At 42.4% G+C, this 16,472-nt stretch overlaps 2 protein-coding genes across 3 annotated transcripts in view; one reads left to right on the forward strand and one right to left on the reverse strand.

Moving 5' to 3' along the window:
* Positions 1-5,726, reverse strand: part of C13H18orf63 (chromosome 13 C18orf63 homolog) — a 41,865-nt gene extending 36,139 nt beyond the window's left edge. Inside the window, 2 exon segments of the mRNA XM_026388669.2 lie at positions 2,605-2,683; positions 5,593-5,726. Coding sequence (XP_026244454.2) covers positions 2,605-2,683; positions 5,593-5,726 — 213 coding nt within the window.
* A 4,843-nt stretch (positions 5,727-10,569) lies between these two features.
* Positions 10,570-16,472, forward strand: part of Cyb5a (cytochrome b5 type A) — a 29,394-nt gene continuing 23,491 nt past the window's right edge. For both annotated transcript variants that reach the window (XR_003300778.2, XM_026388685.2), the window contains exon 1: positions 10,570-10,818. Coding sequence is in view for 1 of the 2 variants with exons in the window: in XM_026388685.2 (XP_026244470.2) it covers positions 10,621-10,818 (198 nt within the window). In the remaining variant the exon portion in view is untranslated. The remainder of the gene's footprint in view (positions 10,819-16,472) is intronic.

The raw sequence follows: 16,472 nt of genomic DNA on the forward strand, positions 1-16,472 counted from the left end.
GTTTTGATATGTTTCTCCTTTATTACTAAAGATGTTTAACATTTTTAATATTTTTTGACCATTTCTATTTCTTCTTTTGAGAAGTGTCTGTGAAGTTCATTTACCCATTTATTGATTGGGTTGTTTGTTTGGTGCTAAGTTTTTTGAGTTCTTTATATATTCTTCATATTAATACTCCATCTAAACAGTAGCTAGCAAAAATTTTTTCCCACTCTGTAGGTTCTCTCTTCACATTCTTAATTGTTTCCGTTGCTGTACAAAAGCTTTTTGACTTCATTCCATTTATTAATTTTTGGCATTATTTTCTGAGCTATGGGATTCCTACTGAGATAGTCATTGCCTGGGCCTATAGGCTGGAGTATTGACCCCACATTTCCTTCTAGGAATTGCATATTTTCTGGTCTAATTCCTAGGTCTCTGGTCCATTTCAAGTTGCCCTTTATGCAGGGAGATAGAAAAGTCTCATTCTTCTATATATGGTAAACATATTACAGAAATCTCACATGGTAATCAGTTTTGCCAGCACCATTTGTTAAAAGGGATATCTTTTCTCCAATGTATGTTTTTGGCATCTTTGTCAAGGTAACCCACTTTATTTAGGTGGGTTTGGTTTTGCATCTTCTATTCTGAAGCATTGGTCTATGTTGTTTGTTTTTATACAAGTACCGTGTAGTTTCTGTAGTAACTATAACTCTGTAGTGTAATTTGAAATCAAGTATTTTTTTTTATCTTAGAATTGTTTTGACTATTCGGGGTCCTTTATTCTTTCCCAGTGAATTATACAACTTTTTTTTTCCCTAGTTCTTTGAAGAAGGATGTTGGTATTTTGTTAGGGATTACATTGAATCTGTATACTGGTTTTGTTAGTGTGGCCATTTTAACAATATTAATTGTGCCTATCTGAGAACACGGAAGATCTTTCCATACTCTTGTGTCTTCTTCAACTTCTTTTTTCATTTTTTTATAGTTTTCATCGGAGAGGTCTTTAGCTCTTTGGTTAGATTTATTCCCAGTTTTTTTGTTTGTTTTGTTTTTGAGGCTATTTTGAATGATCAGAATTGCTTTAAATCTGTATAGTGCTTTTGGTAGTATGGTCATTTGGATAATATTAGTTCTGCCTATCCAAGAGCAAGGTAATCTTTCCATCTTCTAAGGTTTTCTTTGATTTCTTTCTTTAGGGTTCTGTAGTTTTCATTGTATTGATCTTTCACCTCTTTCATTAAGTTGATTCCCAAGTATCTTTTTTTTTTTGTGGTTATTGTAAATGGGTAGTTTTTTTCATCTCCTTCTCAGAGGCTTTTTATTGTTGTTTTAATCTTCTGAAAGGCTTTTTATTGTTGTTTTAATCTTCTTATTCCTTGTTGCTGGTGTGTTTAGGTTTCCCATATCCAACTTATTGCAAAAACAAGTTTTCAAAATATTCTGTAACAATCCTCTGAATTTCAGAAATGTCTTTGTATCTCCTTTTTCTTCTCTAATTTTGACTTAGGTCTTTTCATGACACTTCCAGATTTGCACAAACTCTGTGCTGTCCAGATAATATTGAGTAACAGGATGGCAGATACTGAGATTAGGAGTACACAATGAAGATGTGCAGGTAAAAAATACATCATCTAGGTCAAATGGTGGTTCCATTCCCAGCTTTCCAAGGAATCTCCATACTGTTTTCCATATTGGTTGCACCAATTTGCAGTTCCACCAGCATTGTATGAGTGTACCTTTTCCCCCACATCCTTGCAACTACTTATTGTTGTTTGGGCTCTTAATAGCTGCTATTCTGACTGGAGTGAGATGAAATCTTAGAGTAGTTTTGATTTGCATTTCTCTAACTGCTAGAGATGTTGAACATTTTTTCATATATCTATTGATTGTGTATCATCTTCTGAGAGGTGTCTGTTTAGTTCCTTGGCCCATTTATTGATTGAAAAACAGATGGAAACTGAAAGCATCATTAAGCAAAATAAATGGGACTCAGAAAGTCATGGTCATGTTTTCTCTCATACATGAAAGGCAGAGATCAAAAGTGAAAAAAAAATAGGGAAAGAATCTCATGAAAATAGAAGGGATACCAGTAAAGAAGAGGAACAGGTACAGAGGTAGGGAGGAGGGATGAAAGGGTGGTATTGGGGAATGAAATTGATCAAATTATGTTATATACATGTATAAATATGTCAAAATGAATCCCAATATTATGTATAACTATAATGCTCCAATAAAAAATGAACTGATACAAAATATTTAATTTCTAAATTGAAAGCAATATTGATCTGAGTTCTTTATATATAGTTGATTTATTGAAATGAAGACTTCTTCCTTTATATTAGGCATAACTAGTAAAATATGATGAAAGGTATTAAGCCTTTACTATCTTAAAATTTGTACTATGCATTTGTTTTATTTGTTAATAGTCTTTATTTTAGCATTTATGACAGAGAAAACTAAATAGTAAGTTAGAATCACAAAAATGGACTTTAAACATCAGGTATATCAAAGTTAGTCTGTTGCTGGTGTGAGCAAACTACAACATAGAGTGCTTAATCTTCAAATTCAGCTATGACACTTAAGTAATTGTCAATTTTACTCCCACTAATTAGTAATACCAACCGCCATCACCACCCAAATTTGGTTTAGTATCCCAGGCACAGGTGATGTAAGAATATCTTCATGCAAAAACAGCAATTGCCTGTGGATAAGAAATGTATTAATTTCACAGTGAATTTGATCACAGTTTACAAAGTAGGCTTTCTTACTACTTTTACTTTATTGGAATATATAGGAAATCTACTTAGTTAATATTTGATTTCTTCTAGGAAAGGAAGGTATTAAGATTTCTATATCACTCCCCACAAGTAATACCTTGAACCCTTAAACATTGTAGGGACTCAGCCAATATGTGAATTAGAGAATTATGAAGTTTTATATGCTGATATTAATCTGAGAAGTTTTTCCTAAATCCGAATTTCCCAATCTCTTTCATTTGTGAATCTAATTTCCTTTTTCAAAATTCCATTTTTGTCCCATGTCAACTTGAAAATGTCTAAACATTGTGAAGAATCTCTCTTTTAACTCCTGTTTCTTCTACTTTCCTTTTTTGTGGGGCTGGGGATGGCCGGAAGCAATGGTGAGTACAGGGCACTAAATTCATTAATAAAAGTCTTTAAGGATTCACCTATCAGTGAAGTTAGCAGTTACTTCCAAATTACAACTATTAACAATATTATTTTCCTTCAAAAGTGAAATTCTTCCCAAGCCGGAAAGAAGTAGATAGTGGATTCAGTTTAGTTTTCAACAGGGAAAAAAAATTGGCCTTACAACAAAAATCATCATAATTCAAATTATTATCAGTAATCCTGTTTCAATGGCCAAAAAAAGAAAACAGGAAAAGGAATACAGATGGAAATTTGAAAATTTCAACATTACTAATCATTACAAAAATACTAATTTAGATAACCATGAGTATGTGTATGAGGTTATCTCAAAATACAAAATGGGCCAACCTATTTCTGTTGGCTTCATATTTGTTGGAACCCACATGAAACGGGTACAAGGCCTGCCATTATCTAATATAGCCAGGTCTCTGCTTGCTGTTCCAGGTTGACATTAGTGGGTGGGCAAGTTAAGACAGCCCCAATCTATGGGCATTGCTGTCTGCAATTCAAGGGCAAACAGCATAAAATCTCACTTTTCCACCTATTTCCCAAAGGGGTCACAATTAAGTCCTCAATAGTATCATAAAATTACACATAAGTAGAAAGTTATAGGCTCCTTGATGAACTTGGGTGGGAAAACATAATGGGGAGCAAAGTCTTGTAAATGAGAGGAAAATGGAGGAATACCTCACTTCTTGCCCCTGGAAATCTGCATATAAAGAAAATTTGTTTAAAGGGAATTAATTTAAAGATAAAATCTTCTCATGTATTCTATGAATCCTTTAAGTACCTCAAATCATTTAAGGAATTAATACAAGATGGGTCCTCAATTACTATGGATCATACTTTAGGCTTCAACTGAGCTGTTTTCAAAGACTATCCTGGGTCAAATATTCAAGAAAACTCTTGAAGAAATACTCTTCAGTATCTTTTATTGACTTGAAAATTAAGAAATTATTCTTGTTCTGTTTATAGTACCTTTAAGTGCCCTGTAAAGACTACTATAAATGTTTACTATGTATAATAGTTATACATTATATATGTCATATGATTTGCAAAAAGTATTTAAACATGTAACTATAAAAGGATGAATATTAATATGTACTAGTATCTCTAACTTTTGAGGAATATAATTTAATTCAAGAATGTGTGTACAGATTTTAAATTTTAAAAAAAGCACATAAGAGGTCACAAATATAAAAACTTAACAGTACGTTACATCTGAAGTATTTTGAATCCCTCCTTAAATGTAATCCCACATACCCTGTCAAAACGAATTCCTTTATTTTAAAATTATATATACAGATTAAATGAATATTTTGCTTTAAAGGACGAAACTTCTACAATGACTCCTATGTGATTAAAAAGTTTTAAAAACTTTTTCAAATGATGTATTTTTAAATTTTTTATTCTAATTTGTTATATATATATGAATGCATTATAATTCATATTACACATATAGAGTACAATTTTTCATATCTCTAGTTCTATATAAAGTATATTCATACAGTTTGTGTCTTCATACATGTTCTTAGGGTAATGATATCTATCTCATTCCACCATCATTTTTACCCCCATGGCCCCTCTTTTTCCCTCCCACCCCTTTGCCCTATCTAGAGTTTGTCTAATCCTCCCATGATCCCCCTCCCAATCCCACTATGAATCAGCCTCCTTATATCAGAGAAAACATTTGGCAAAAGGCGCCAAAAACATAACACTGGAGAAAAGTCAGCCTCTTTAACAAATGATGCTAGGACTGGAAATCCATATGCAACAAAATGAAATTAAACCCCTCTCTCTCTTGCCTTGCACAAAACTCAACTCAAAATGGATCAAAGACCTAGGAATTAAACCAGAGACACTGCGCATATTAGAAGAAAAAGTAGGGCCCAGCTTCCTTGATAAGACTCCTATAGCACAAGAATTAAAATAAAAAAATCAATAAATGGGATGAATTCAAACTAAAAAGCTTCTTCTCGGCTAAAGAAATAATCAGTGAGGTAAAAAGAGAGCCTACATCTTGGGAGCAAATTTTTACCCCTCACACATCAGACAGAGCACGACTCTAAGGTATATAAAGAACTCAAAAAACTAAACACCCAAAAAACAAATAGCTCAATCTATAAATGGGTCAAGGAACTGAACAGACACCTCTCAGAAGATGATACACAATCAATAGATATATGAAAAAATGTTCAACATCTCTAGCAGTTAGAGAAATGCAAATCAAAACTACTCTAAGATTTCATCTCACTCCAGTCAGAATAGCAGCTATTAAGAGCCCAAATAACAATAAGTAGTTGCAAGGATGTGGGGGAAAAGGTACACTCATACAATGCTGGTGGAACTGCAAATTGGTGCAGCCTATATGGAAAACAGTATGGAGATTCCTTGGAAAGCTGGGAATGGAACCACCATTTGACCTAGATGATGTATTTTTTACCTGCACATCTTCATTTGTGTACTCCTAATCTCAGTATCTGCCATCCTGTTACTCAATATTATCTGGACAGCACAGAGTTTGTGCAAATCTGGAAGTGTCATGAAGAACAGTGACTGCTGCCTAGATTCATTCATATCTTCTTGTTGACTATGTGTCTCAGCAATCAGACCCTTAAAGAAAACAGTAATAAAAAGGTAGTAAGTTGGTGAAGTAAATAACTTCACCAACAGGGTTTCAATACCAACTCATCATGTAGCTGATGTCATGTTAGAAAAAGATAACAAAATTAGCAAACTTAATCAGTTATATATTACCAACATTTTACTTTTAAGGTTTTCTAGTGATTTTTCTAAAATTTTTTGCTACATGTTAAGATATAATTCCCACAACATAAATTCACCTACTTAAAGTGCCCCAATTCCTTTTTGTTTACTATCTTCAGAGTTGTCCAACTACCAATGCAATACATTTTGAACATTTTCATCACATCTCAAGCTAACCCAGAGTTTTTAAAACCTGTTAGTTTCGTACCACAAACTCAGTAACTTAAGTAGAAATACTACAAACACCAGGTTATTTAGGTTCTTGCAATGCTTCTACCATATTATTTAATAAATTCCTTCTACAAGTCCAGGCTAATCTTAACTTTCATTTCAAATTTGTTTGGTTTTCAGGAAACAAAATCGTTTATCTCTGTAAAGCAATTCGAGGCTGAGGAGTCTGAGGAATATATTATTCTTCACTTTGTGATGAAAGGAAAGGTCTGAAATCTCTGTTGGGGCTGCTGTCCTAATTCACACCTTGGCAGTGCAGGCGGAGTGCGGAGAAAGGGAGTGTGAGTGCTGTCCACCCGACTTTCCCAGGTGGCAGAAGGCAGCTTGGACCCCAGCACTTCCCACTTAGCATCACAGGACTGTCCCTGTTTAAGGACAGTAAACACACTGGCCCAGAAACCTAAGTGTGGCTGCTTGGTCCCATCAGGTAAGTCCCCTAGGTGGTCCTGGGGACTTCGGCAGCTGAAACCCGGCTCCTGCTCCCCTGAGGCAGGGGAACTGGGGAGGCCCCAAGAGCTTCTTCCAGCCTGATTTGTTTTAAGGGACCCCGCAATTCCAAGGAAAGCCCCCTGCACCCGGGCTTAGGGAGGGAGCCTGTCCTCCGCCCCCTGCAGGGCAGTGAAGCTGGTGGGCTGTCCCGGGGGCCAACCAGCCCAGGCCCCATGCAGCAGGGTACATGGCTGCCTCGCCCTGCCCTGCCTCCCTGGAAACAGGACAGCACACCTTAGCGCCTTCCTCCTCAGCACCCTACTGGTCACCCTCAGGGGCCTCTCCTGTGGGGTGTGTTCTCCCAGCAGGCCCCGCGCCCTCACCAGATTCCCCCCTCTTCTCCAGCTCCCAGCAGGCCCTGTGCTCCTGTCAGGTGTGTTCTCCCAGCAGGCCCCTCGCCTTCACCAGATTCCCCCCTCCTCTCCAGCTCCCAGCAGGCCCTGTGCTCCTGTCAGGTGTGTTCTCCCAGCAGGCCCCGCGCCTTCACCAGATTCCCCCCTCCTCTCCGCTCCCAGCAGGCCCTGTGCTCCTGTCAGGTGTGTTCTCCCAGCAGGCCCCGCGCCCTCACCAGATTCCCCCCTCCTCTCCAGCTCCCAGCAGGCCCTGTGCTCCTGTCAGGTGTGTTCTCCCAGCAGGCCCCGCGCCCTCACCAGATTCCCCCCTCCTCTCCAGCTCCCAGCAGGCCCTGTGCTCCTGTCAGGTGTGTTCTCCCAGCAGGCCCCGCGCCCTCACCAGATTCCCCCCTCCTCTCCGCTCCCAGCAGGCCCTGTGCTCCTGTCAGGTGTGTTCTCCCAGCAGGCCCCGCGCCTTCACCAGATTCCCCCCTCCTCTCCAGCTCCCAGCAGGCCCTGTGCTCCTGTCAGGTGTGTTCTCCCAGCAGGCCCCGCGCCCTCACCAGATTCCCCCCTCCTCTCCAGCTCCCAGCAGGCCCTGTGCTCCTGTCAGGTGTGTTCTCCCAGCAGGCCCTGCTTTCCCGCCAGGCCCCGATTCCACACCCCTCTCTGGCTCCCAGAAGGCCCTGCACTCCCAGCAGGCACTGCTCTCAGCTGACTCCCCCCAGCTCCCAGTTGACCTGCTTTCCTGTCAGGCCTGGTGCTCCCCGCTCCTGTCAGGTATTTTCTCCCAGCAGGCCCTGCTTTCCCCGCCAGGCCCTGTGCTCTCACCAGATTCCTCACAACCCCTACAGCTCCCAGTGGCCCTTGCGCTCCCAGCAGGCCTCATGCTCCCAGCCAGCCTGCTTTCCCATCAGGCCTGTCAGGCCCCGCGCTCTCAGCGGATCCCCACCCGCCCACAGCTCCCAGCAGGCCCCGCACTCCCAGCAGGCATCACTCTCAGCTGACTCCCCCCAGCTCCCAGCTGACCTGCTTTCCTGTCAGGCCTGGTGCTCCCAGCAGCCCCCCGCCCCAGCCCTCAGCAGCGCCCCCCGCCCAGCTCCCAGCAGGCCCCGTGCTCTCAGCAGACCCCCCCAGCTCCCAGCAGCCCCCCCTCCAGCTCTCAGCAGCCCACCCCTCTGTCACCCATTCCCTTGCCGTGCAATACGCGGGCAGAAATTTAGGAAGACAGGGGTTTGGAGGGACAAGAAGGAGGATGAATGAAAGAAGTCTTAGTATGGAAGATGGTAAGGGTGCCTGGGAGACAAGCCTGAAGTGCTGTTAGAGGCCACTGTGTGTATTTAGTAAAGTGGTCAGGAAGGCCTCGGAGACGTGATGTCGGAGTGCAAGGCGTGAAGAGAGTGGGTGACCTTGTGGATGTCCAAGGGGACCATTTTGCCACACGCATAACCCATTGATCCTTGAGAAATAAAAAGGTCACATGAAACCTATAAAGAAGTGATTGTGACTATAGGGGATAGCACTAAGGGAGCCTGGTGGTGATGGGACAGTTCTGTAGCTTGATTGTGGTAGTGATACACACCTACGTAAATCCTCAAGCGGGGTGGAACAATGCGTGTACACTGTACCAGTGTCAATTTTCTGACTTTGATGTTGAACTACAGTTGCATCAACATGAATCATTGCGGGAAACTGGGAGAAGGGACACAGGACCTCTCTGCTATATTTGCAACTTCCTGTGAACCTAAAGTTGTGTTAAAAATCAAAGGTTAAAAAAAGTACAGAACTTCCTTGGAAATTATTCTTACATAGTTTTTGTTGGTTAATGTGAAGTAAAACATTCAAATATATGAACTACAACTGATTAGAGGGTAGTACAAATAATTTACTTTCTTTTAGCCACATATAGTACTTAGAAATATTTCCTGAACAACAGAATGTTACACTTGGAAATATTGGCTTGTGGGGGAAAAAAACGTAAATATTTTGAAATGCTTTGAGCACTGTTTTCTTTTCAGTGGGCACATATTCCTATGGACAGGTATGTTAGGGGGAAAACTAATAATCACCAAGCACCTAATATGTGCAGCGACCTCTGAGACCCTCCTGGGAGGATGGCCCACATATGCAACCTCTTGTGTTGCTCTCTTTTGCATCTCTAAAGAAAAGGGGACAGTAAAACACCATGTCTTTGCACACCCCCTTTCTGTTCTCAAAAGCCTAGTCAAGTTAAAGGAACAATGAGAGCAATCCTATCTTGCAGGACTCTAAGCTTTCTTTTATGCACACTGGGAACAAGGCAAATGTCACCTGTAGGAAAGCTACTTTCTTGCAAGTACACCAGGATAGGTGCTCCTTGGAATGTAGTTCATTCAAGCAAGCTAATATTGTTGTCACTGCTTCTGCAGACTAACATATAAAACTCCTCTCAAAGTGGGAACTGATGCCAGACTGAGGAAACTGCAGAAAGGATTGTCTTGCTGAACAATTTGTGGTGATGTTTGGGAAAAAGGCACTACCTAGGAAAGTGCCCCGAGGGATGAAGATGCTATCTGTTCATCCTGCAGCCACAGCACTCTTCTTGAAGCAGTCACTAATCTCTCCTAAGCTTTGTCTGTCTGTCTCCCATACTGTCTTTCGGGCATTGTCTTTGGCCTTTTCACAGCCTACCCCACTACCCTGGCACAACTGGACTGTGGACATAACAACTGCTATTGCTGAAAAGGTCTAAACTACCAGAAGACTTGAATATCCTGGAATTTTCTATTTTTGTTTTTTCTCTCGCAAACATTTGTAGTCCTTCATGTGTGATATTTTACCTCCCATCAAGAGTGGCAGTGGAGGGCCAAGCTGGGGAAATATTATAGACTGTTCGAAGTGCTGTTCATCATTTAGGTCTTATCTGGACAGCACAGTTGAGATAAGACAGATAAGAGACTGAGACAAGTCCTTGCCAAGTCACTGATGAACAGCAGAGAAACTTCTCCCCCCTGAATTGCTATCCTGTGAGAATGAGGTAACCCAAACCTCATCCTCCAACCCGGCCCACTTCCCCGTGGAGGTTAGGGAAGTAAAACTATGGTGAAGTTTATTTGGGAAAACACATGATTGAGGGAAGCCATGCAACTTCTTTTTTCTTTGAAGACGTCCAGAGCTCTCCTTCACATCTGTGCTTGTTAACAAGTTTCCCCACGACGTCCACTTTGTGGACAGAAGCATTGCTATTTTGGGTACCAACAAACGGGCGGCCCCAGGGCTGACTCGGTGCAGTCTGCGCGGCCCAACACTACCTTCCCTCTCCTCTCGGGGCTGAGAACGCTGCGCCTGGCCCTCCTGGCCCCACCGCGCGGAGCCGGACGCGCCCAGGAGCCCTTCCCGCTGCCTCTGCGCAGATTCAGCGAAGCCCCGCCCTCCTCGCGCGCTCCAGCAGCGGGTGATTGCGAAAGGCGCCTCCTGTAGCCAATCAACACTCGCGCGACGGGCGGGCGCACGCTCGGGGTGGTGGAGGGCGTCGGCAGAGGGCGAGGCCTCTTGAGTGACAAGCAAGCCGGCCAGTCCTCGGAGGCCGTGCGCCGCCCGCCTCCTCCGCTGCGCCTCCGCCCCTTCCGGGGCACCCGGCCCGGGAGCTCCGGGAATGTCCCGAGCGGAGCTGCATGAGACGCTGTGAGTGTTCCACCCGTGACGGCTGTGTGAGCAGGGCCTGGAGGCTCGACTCGTACGTGATGGCCGAGCAGTCGGACAAGGCTGTGAAGTACTACACCCTGGAAGAGATCCAGAAGCACAACAACAGCAAAAGCACCTGGGTGATCCTGCACCACAAGGTGTACGACTTGACTAAATTTCTGGAAGAGGTCAGTAGGAAAGGCGCGAACGTCCGGGGCACGGGGACCGAGTCCGGGGTTTGGGGTTCCCTGGCGTAACCTGTTATTCGCAGCGACGCGGCCCAGTCTGCCCCCGAGTGTGAACGCGGGGAGCGCTCCCCACACTCATTGCACACTTGCATCTGCTCTCCCGAGTGGACTCCCCGTCTGCCTCTGAGTGCGCACGTTCGTGCGCACACCTGGAAGCGCTGTCCGCGTCTGCACCCCGAGTGCGCTTGTGTGCGTGCGCACCTGGGAGCGCTCCCCGTGACTGCACACTTGTACCTGCGCCTGAGTGTACTCCGCTGGGTTTGCGCCCCGAGTGAGTGCACACCTGGGAGCGAGTCCCGCGGCAGCACACCTGCGATCCTGTTTGCACATCTGTGCGCGCACCTCGGAGAACCCCGAGGAGCAGCCACGCGAGCCTTTTCAGTAGCCCGCCGTGTGGGCTGGAGCACTTGTTGGGCGGGGACTGGCTCCGGAGACCCTGCGTAGTGGCCTGGACCCCTACTTCCTAGGAGAGGGCGCAGCTACGCAAGAAATTTTAAAGATCCCCTTTTATTTTCAAGTGTTTTTAATAGAATGATCCCCATCTAGGAAAGGTCCACCAACCAGTGTTATTCCCGGAGTGAGCTTCAGGTACCAGCCCGTTGGAGACCACCTACCCAGAGAGCTGTGGGATCTTCAGAAGGGGTCCTGGGGTCAGAGGCAGGGGTGCGGTCTGGCCTTCTTCTCTCCTACACCCGCAGTTCCACTTTACCCTCCATGCCTACACCCACCGTCTTCACCTGGGAGGGGCTTAGTACGGTTCACCTCACCCCAGGTTCTTACTTGTCAGTGAGGTTCAAGGTGTGACTCCTGAAGCGAGAGGTGGACTCTGGCGTTTGGTTTTGGGAATACCAAGGAGATAGGCAGAGTTGTAAAGTCTGCCAGGGGGACTTGATCCTTGAGCAACGTGGGGAATTGTAAAGTCACTTTGCTTAACTTAAAGGACGACATCTCTTTGATTGGATTCACTGCGTTATAGTATAGTTTTTGCTGTAAAATCTAAGGGGCGTTTCTGGTAATTGTCTTTACTACCTCTGTTTTTGTCTCTGGATGGCAGGTTGAATCAGAACACTTCCCCATCCCCTCCCAACACAATAAATGAGAATGTTTAGAGATATGGATTATTCAGGTTTTTTTTTTTCTTTTTTGGTGTGGGGGGGCTGATTTTAGCAGGATTACAATTTGCACCAAGGGACTTTTGTTTTGCAGATAATATTTTAAAAATTTAAAACAACAAACAAAAAAGTCTTCTTTTAAGAATGGTTGAAGTTGATATTTCTTGGTAAGTTATTTTATTCTTCAGTTGTTATTTGGTAGAGTATTTGAAGATAAAATAGTGTTCTGATTTAGTTAGAAGTGGTTTAGAGTGTGGAATCTAATCTGTGTGTCTGTCCTCCCCTCTGAGGAGCTACAGAGTGTGTTTGCCCTTACAGTTTCTGAACTAACAGTCCTGCCTGAGGACATCAGGTTCTGTGACTCAGTCTCCACATGCATCTCTATTCTTCATTTCTTTCATGGGATGTGGAATTCTGAGATTTTAAGATACAGCGAGTGTTTTGATGCTCTTGAAACCATTCTAACTTACTTATACCTTTCCTCAAACAGGATCTTTTGATCTTGGATCAGGATCTGTTGACCTCCCGATTCTGCCTGTTGTGGATGCTTTACCATTTCCTGTTTTTGTTTTTCCTTTCTGTGACACTTTCTTACTTCTTGCAGTGTCCTATTACTGGCTTTCTACCCATCAGCATGGCCATGGCCTCCAGGCTTCTCTCTGGGAATACCAGGCCTCTAGGGTTCTCCAGGTTTGCTTCCTGCACCTGATCATGTCTTAAACACAGACATGCATCTTCTTTTTCACTGTGCTGGATAGTTCCCTTCTCCCTAGACCCCTCCTCCAATTTCCATTATTTTGTTAGCTGTTTAATCTCAGACCTAACTTGAAAACAGAGAAAAGAGCCCATAATGTCTGGCTTTCTTCCCCTTTTCCCTGACCTTTTCCCATTTTTCCACACTTAAGCTCCAGAAATTTCATGAAGCCTGTTAACTAAAGAATATTCTATCTTCCCTAATTTATCTGATATGATTGGCAGGGACTTCCTGCCTCTGAAACAAACTCTCAGGCATGTCATTTGTCTCATATACTTTTTTTTTTAAGCTGCTGATAGAACTTCATTTTATTTATTTATTTATTTATTGTGCTGAGAATCGAACCCAGTGCCTCAAACTTGCTAGGCAAGTGCTCTACCACTGAGCCACAGCCACAGCCCTCATATACTCTTAATTCACCTGTCCCTATGAACAAGCTTTCTCCTGGCTGTTTCCATTTCTGTCAGGGTTAAATTCATGTCCCACATCCTGTTGAGAAAACTTGGGGTGTAATGTCAGAAGTCTCCTGCTGCTTACCTTCTCTGTGCCTCAGATTCCTCATTTGTGAAATTAAGAGATGATTGTATGCCTACTCCATGTGGTTATGATGAGAATTAAACAAAACCATGCGTAGTAAACACATTCCTCATTGGCAGGTGTTGTATTCATTTATTACTCCTGCCTCAATAGGGGTTAATGTTGGCTATGATTTTATTTCCGCAGCATCATATATGGCTTTGTGTTTAACATACATCTTGTAGGTAACAGTGTAAATCTGGCAGATGATGTGGGAACAGGAGAATATTATAAAAATTATCTCTCTGGCCAGGAACACATGTTGATGTTTAATTGTTGGGCAATGTGAACTCTGTCCTGGAATAAAGCTGTTCTGTTGTTTAGGGGGAGGGACAGAAAGCTAAGAGGGAGGGTGAGCTGATTGGTAATGGCAGTTTAAATAGCAGGTGTTTGGTTACTGTCTGATACCTGCTGACCAGATTAGGAGCCTTATTGCCTACCTATTTTGAACTAAAAGATTTTTTTTTCAGCCCTGACATCTAGTTTATATTTATAAATAATCAAGTCTTGGCTTATCTGATTATATTATTAGCTAGGTTAATGATTCTAGAATTTTAAGGAACAGTTTCATGAAATGAAAACTTAAATATTAGAGCCACGAGGGGAAAAAAAAAAGTTTTGTATATCCTCTTCTGTAATTAGGGCAGCAGCATTTATTCAGTTTTCCAAGAGCTGTGGAAGGGAGAAAAGAAAACTTCATGTAATAACAGTTATACTAGGTAAAGGGGTATTTAACTTGTGAAGGAAATACCTCCCTGAAAATGTTTATAAAGCAAGTTTTCTCCCCTCCCTTTATTTTAAAAATGGAAACTCGTTTCTATGGAACATTGTGTAGCAATCCTGGGATTCTGAGTCTTGTAGCTGACTTGAAAGTTCTTTTGATGGCAAAAGCTGTTGACTCCTGTCTGAGTTTAGAGTTTTCAACAGGTTTTATTGTAGGAACTTCACATTGTGTTATTTTCTGTGGAAGGTCTCTGTCTATCTTGCATAGACCAAGGGTTCTGAGTGTCCCTGAGATCCAGGACAAGAGTGTGATATTTAAGATTCATACCTCTACTTCTGAAAATCACAAGGACACATATCTTTTTACCCTTGATAGGGCTATCATATTTAGGGCTAAAATACTAAATGTTTTGCTTTTTACAAGGAAGTTTGATAGGATTCTGATTCTCATGTTATAAAAGCTGCCATTGCTACATGTGCCTTTGAGTATAAAATGGAATATTATTAATTATTATTTAAGATACATAGTTTGGCTTAATATGAAGTCCACAGGAGGTAAATATTCAGGGATTGTTGGTAACAATGGCTTAGACATATTGGGTAAACAGGTGACAAAATCACATCTCAATGGCCACCTTGAGAATGTGAACCTGTGAGTCTGTTCTATGTTATCTGTGTTATATTTTATTTTTAAAACTTTTTGTGAACCATTGCTACATTTGAGGAGAGGTTCCAAGAGGCTACTTTGCTACTTTGTTTTGAAACAGGAAAAAACAAACAAAACAACAACAACAAAAACCACTTGAGACTGGTAACATTTGCTTTTTGGTTATCTTTAAAGTGGATGAAAATTGTAAATAAGGAAGTGTAAACAGGTTATTTTAGCCAGTTTGGATAAATCAGGGAATACCCTACTTTCTACTTTCTGTGGGTATCTATTATCCTGCAAGTCCCTCCAAACCATGGAAGACAACTGCTAAGTGCCTTTTTAGTTAAGTGGGGTCTGAGCGACCCTTGTGGCACTCAGTATTCATGAGAAGGTATTGAACTGGGGTTAGGAAAACTGCCCTGGTCTCAGGGTTCTCGAAGAGAACTTGAGCAAGGTAGGTAGTTCCCAAATTACTTTCCTTGGGAATGTGAACATGGAGCAGGGACTGTTCTGTCACCCATGCCTACCTCAAGTCTGGGAACACTGGGAGAAGTGTATGTGTGGAAATACTTGAAAAAGTATGTAAAGAGAGGCATTCAAATGACTCTATTTTGTTTAAACAAAACTTTAAAGTTTTAAAGCTGGATCTGTAGCTCAGGGGTAGAGCACTTACCTCAATTCTAACATGGGAACCAAGAGAATGAGTTAAAGATTGGGTGGGGCAAACTCAGTTTTTGCTGGCTACATAGAATCCTGCCTGTGCAGCCTATTGTCAAATGGCTTCAGAGGTGTCAGAGAGCTGACATGCAGGAGAGCCTAGGATTCATCACCAGCACTTCTCAGGAATTATAGTGTTCACCAGTAAAAGAAATAATTCAGAATACAAATATCCACCTGAAACATGATTTCCCCAAAATATGTGCTATGCATAATGGGAAATCATCCCTTTTCTGGAGCTTTTAAATGTACAACTTTATGCTTTTGGAAAAAGGAATACATGCTCCTTGTAAGGAAATGGATGATGTGGAAAAGTACAGAGAAGAAAATCAAAGCTGCTCAGAATTCCACTTCCCAGAAGCAGCTGCCTTGAACAGTTTGGTAAGCTCTTTCCAGACAGTTCTGTGCACACATGCTTGCTCATGAAATGTTTAACATAGACACAGATATTCTCCATACCGATCTGGAATCTGAAGGCTGTGTTGAGGATGCCATTCCACCTCAATGATCATAACCTTCCTGGCTGCCTCCTCATTATGTAGATGGTCATACTCAGGTGACCACTCCTCTCATGTGAATTTTGCCATGTAGTTTCCCATCTGTGATTGCCTCCTTATGGCGAATCTTGGGTGGGGTTTCTGGGTGCATATGACCAAGGCTCCCTAGGCTGTGACTCGCCAGCAGGTTTGTTTCCCTGGGTCTTAGTTCTCCTAGTAACTGAGAAACTTGATTCTGATGTGATTCAGCCACCTTTTCTCCTAAATTACTTGAATATTTTTGGGGAAATATATGGAAAAAAAATTTTAACATCTTTAGCATAAAAATTATCTTAAAAGTGCAGCAACAACACAAAATACCTTGCCCCATCCTATGAAAAAATTGGCCATCATTACCAGCACCAGTCCATTTCCCTGTCTAAGGGCCAAAGCCAAATCAGAAAAGTGGCCTGAGGGGATGGAAAACTGAACGGGAATCTCATTAGCGGTGGCTCAAAGCCATGCCGTCTTTCTTAATCAAGTATGTTGTACTTTTTCTATTACTTTTATACTTAGTTTCCTTGGGA

This window comes from Urocitellus parryii, chromosome 13, assembly GCF_045843805.1.
Source record: "Urocitellus parryii isolate mUroPar1 chromosome 13, mUroPar1.hap1, whole genome shotgun sequence".
Taxonomy (NCBI): Eukaryota; Metazoa; Chordata; class Mammalia; order Rodentia; family Sciuridae; genus Urocitellus; species Urocitellus parryii.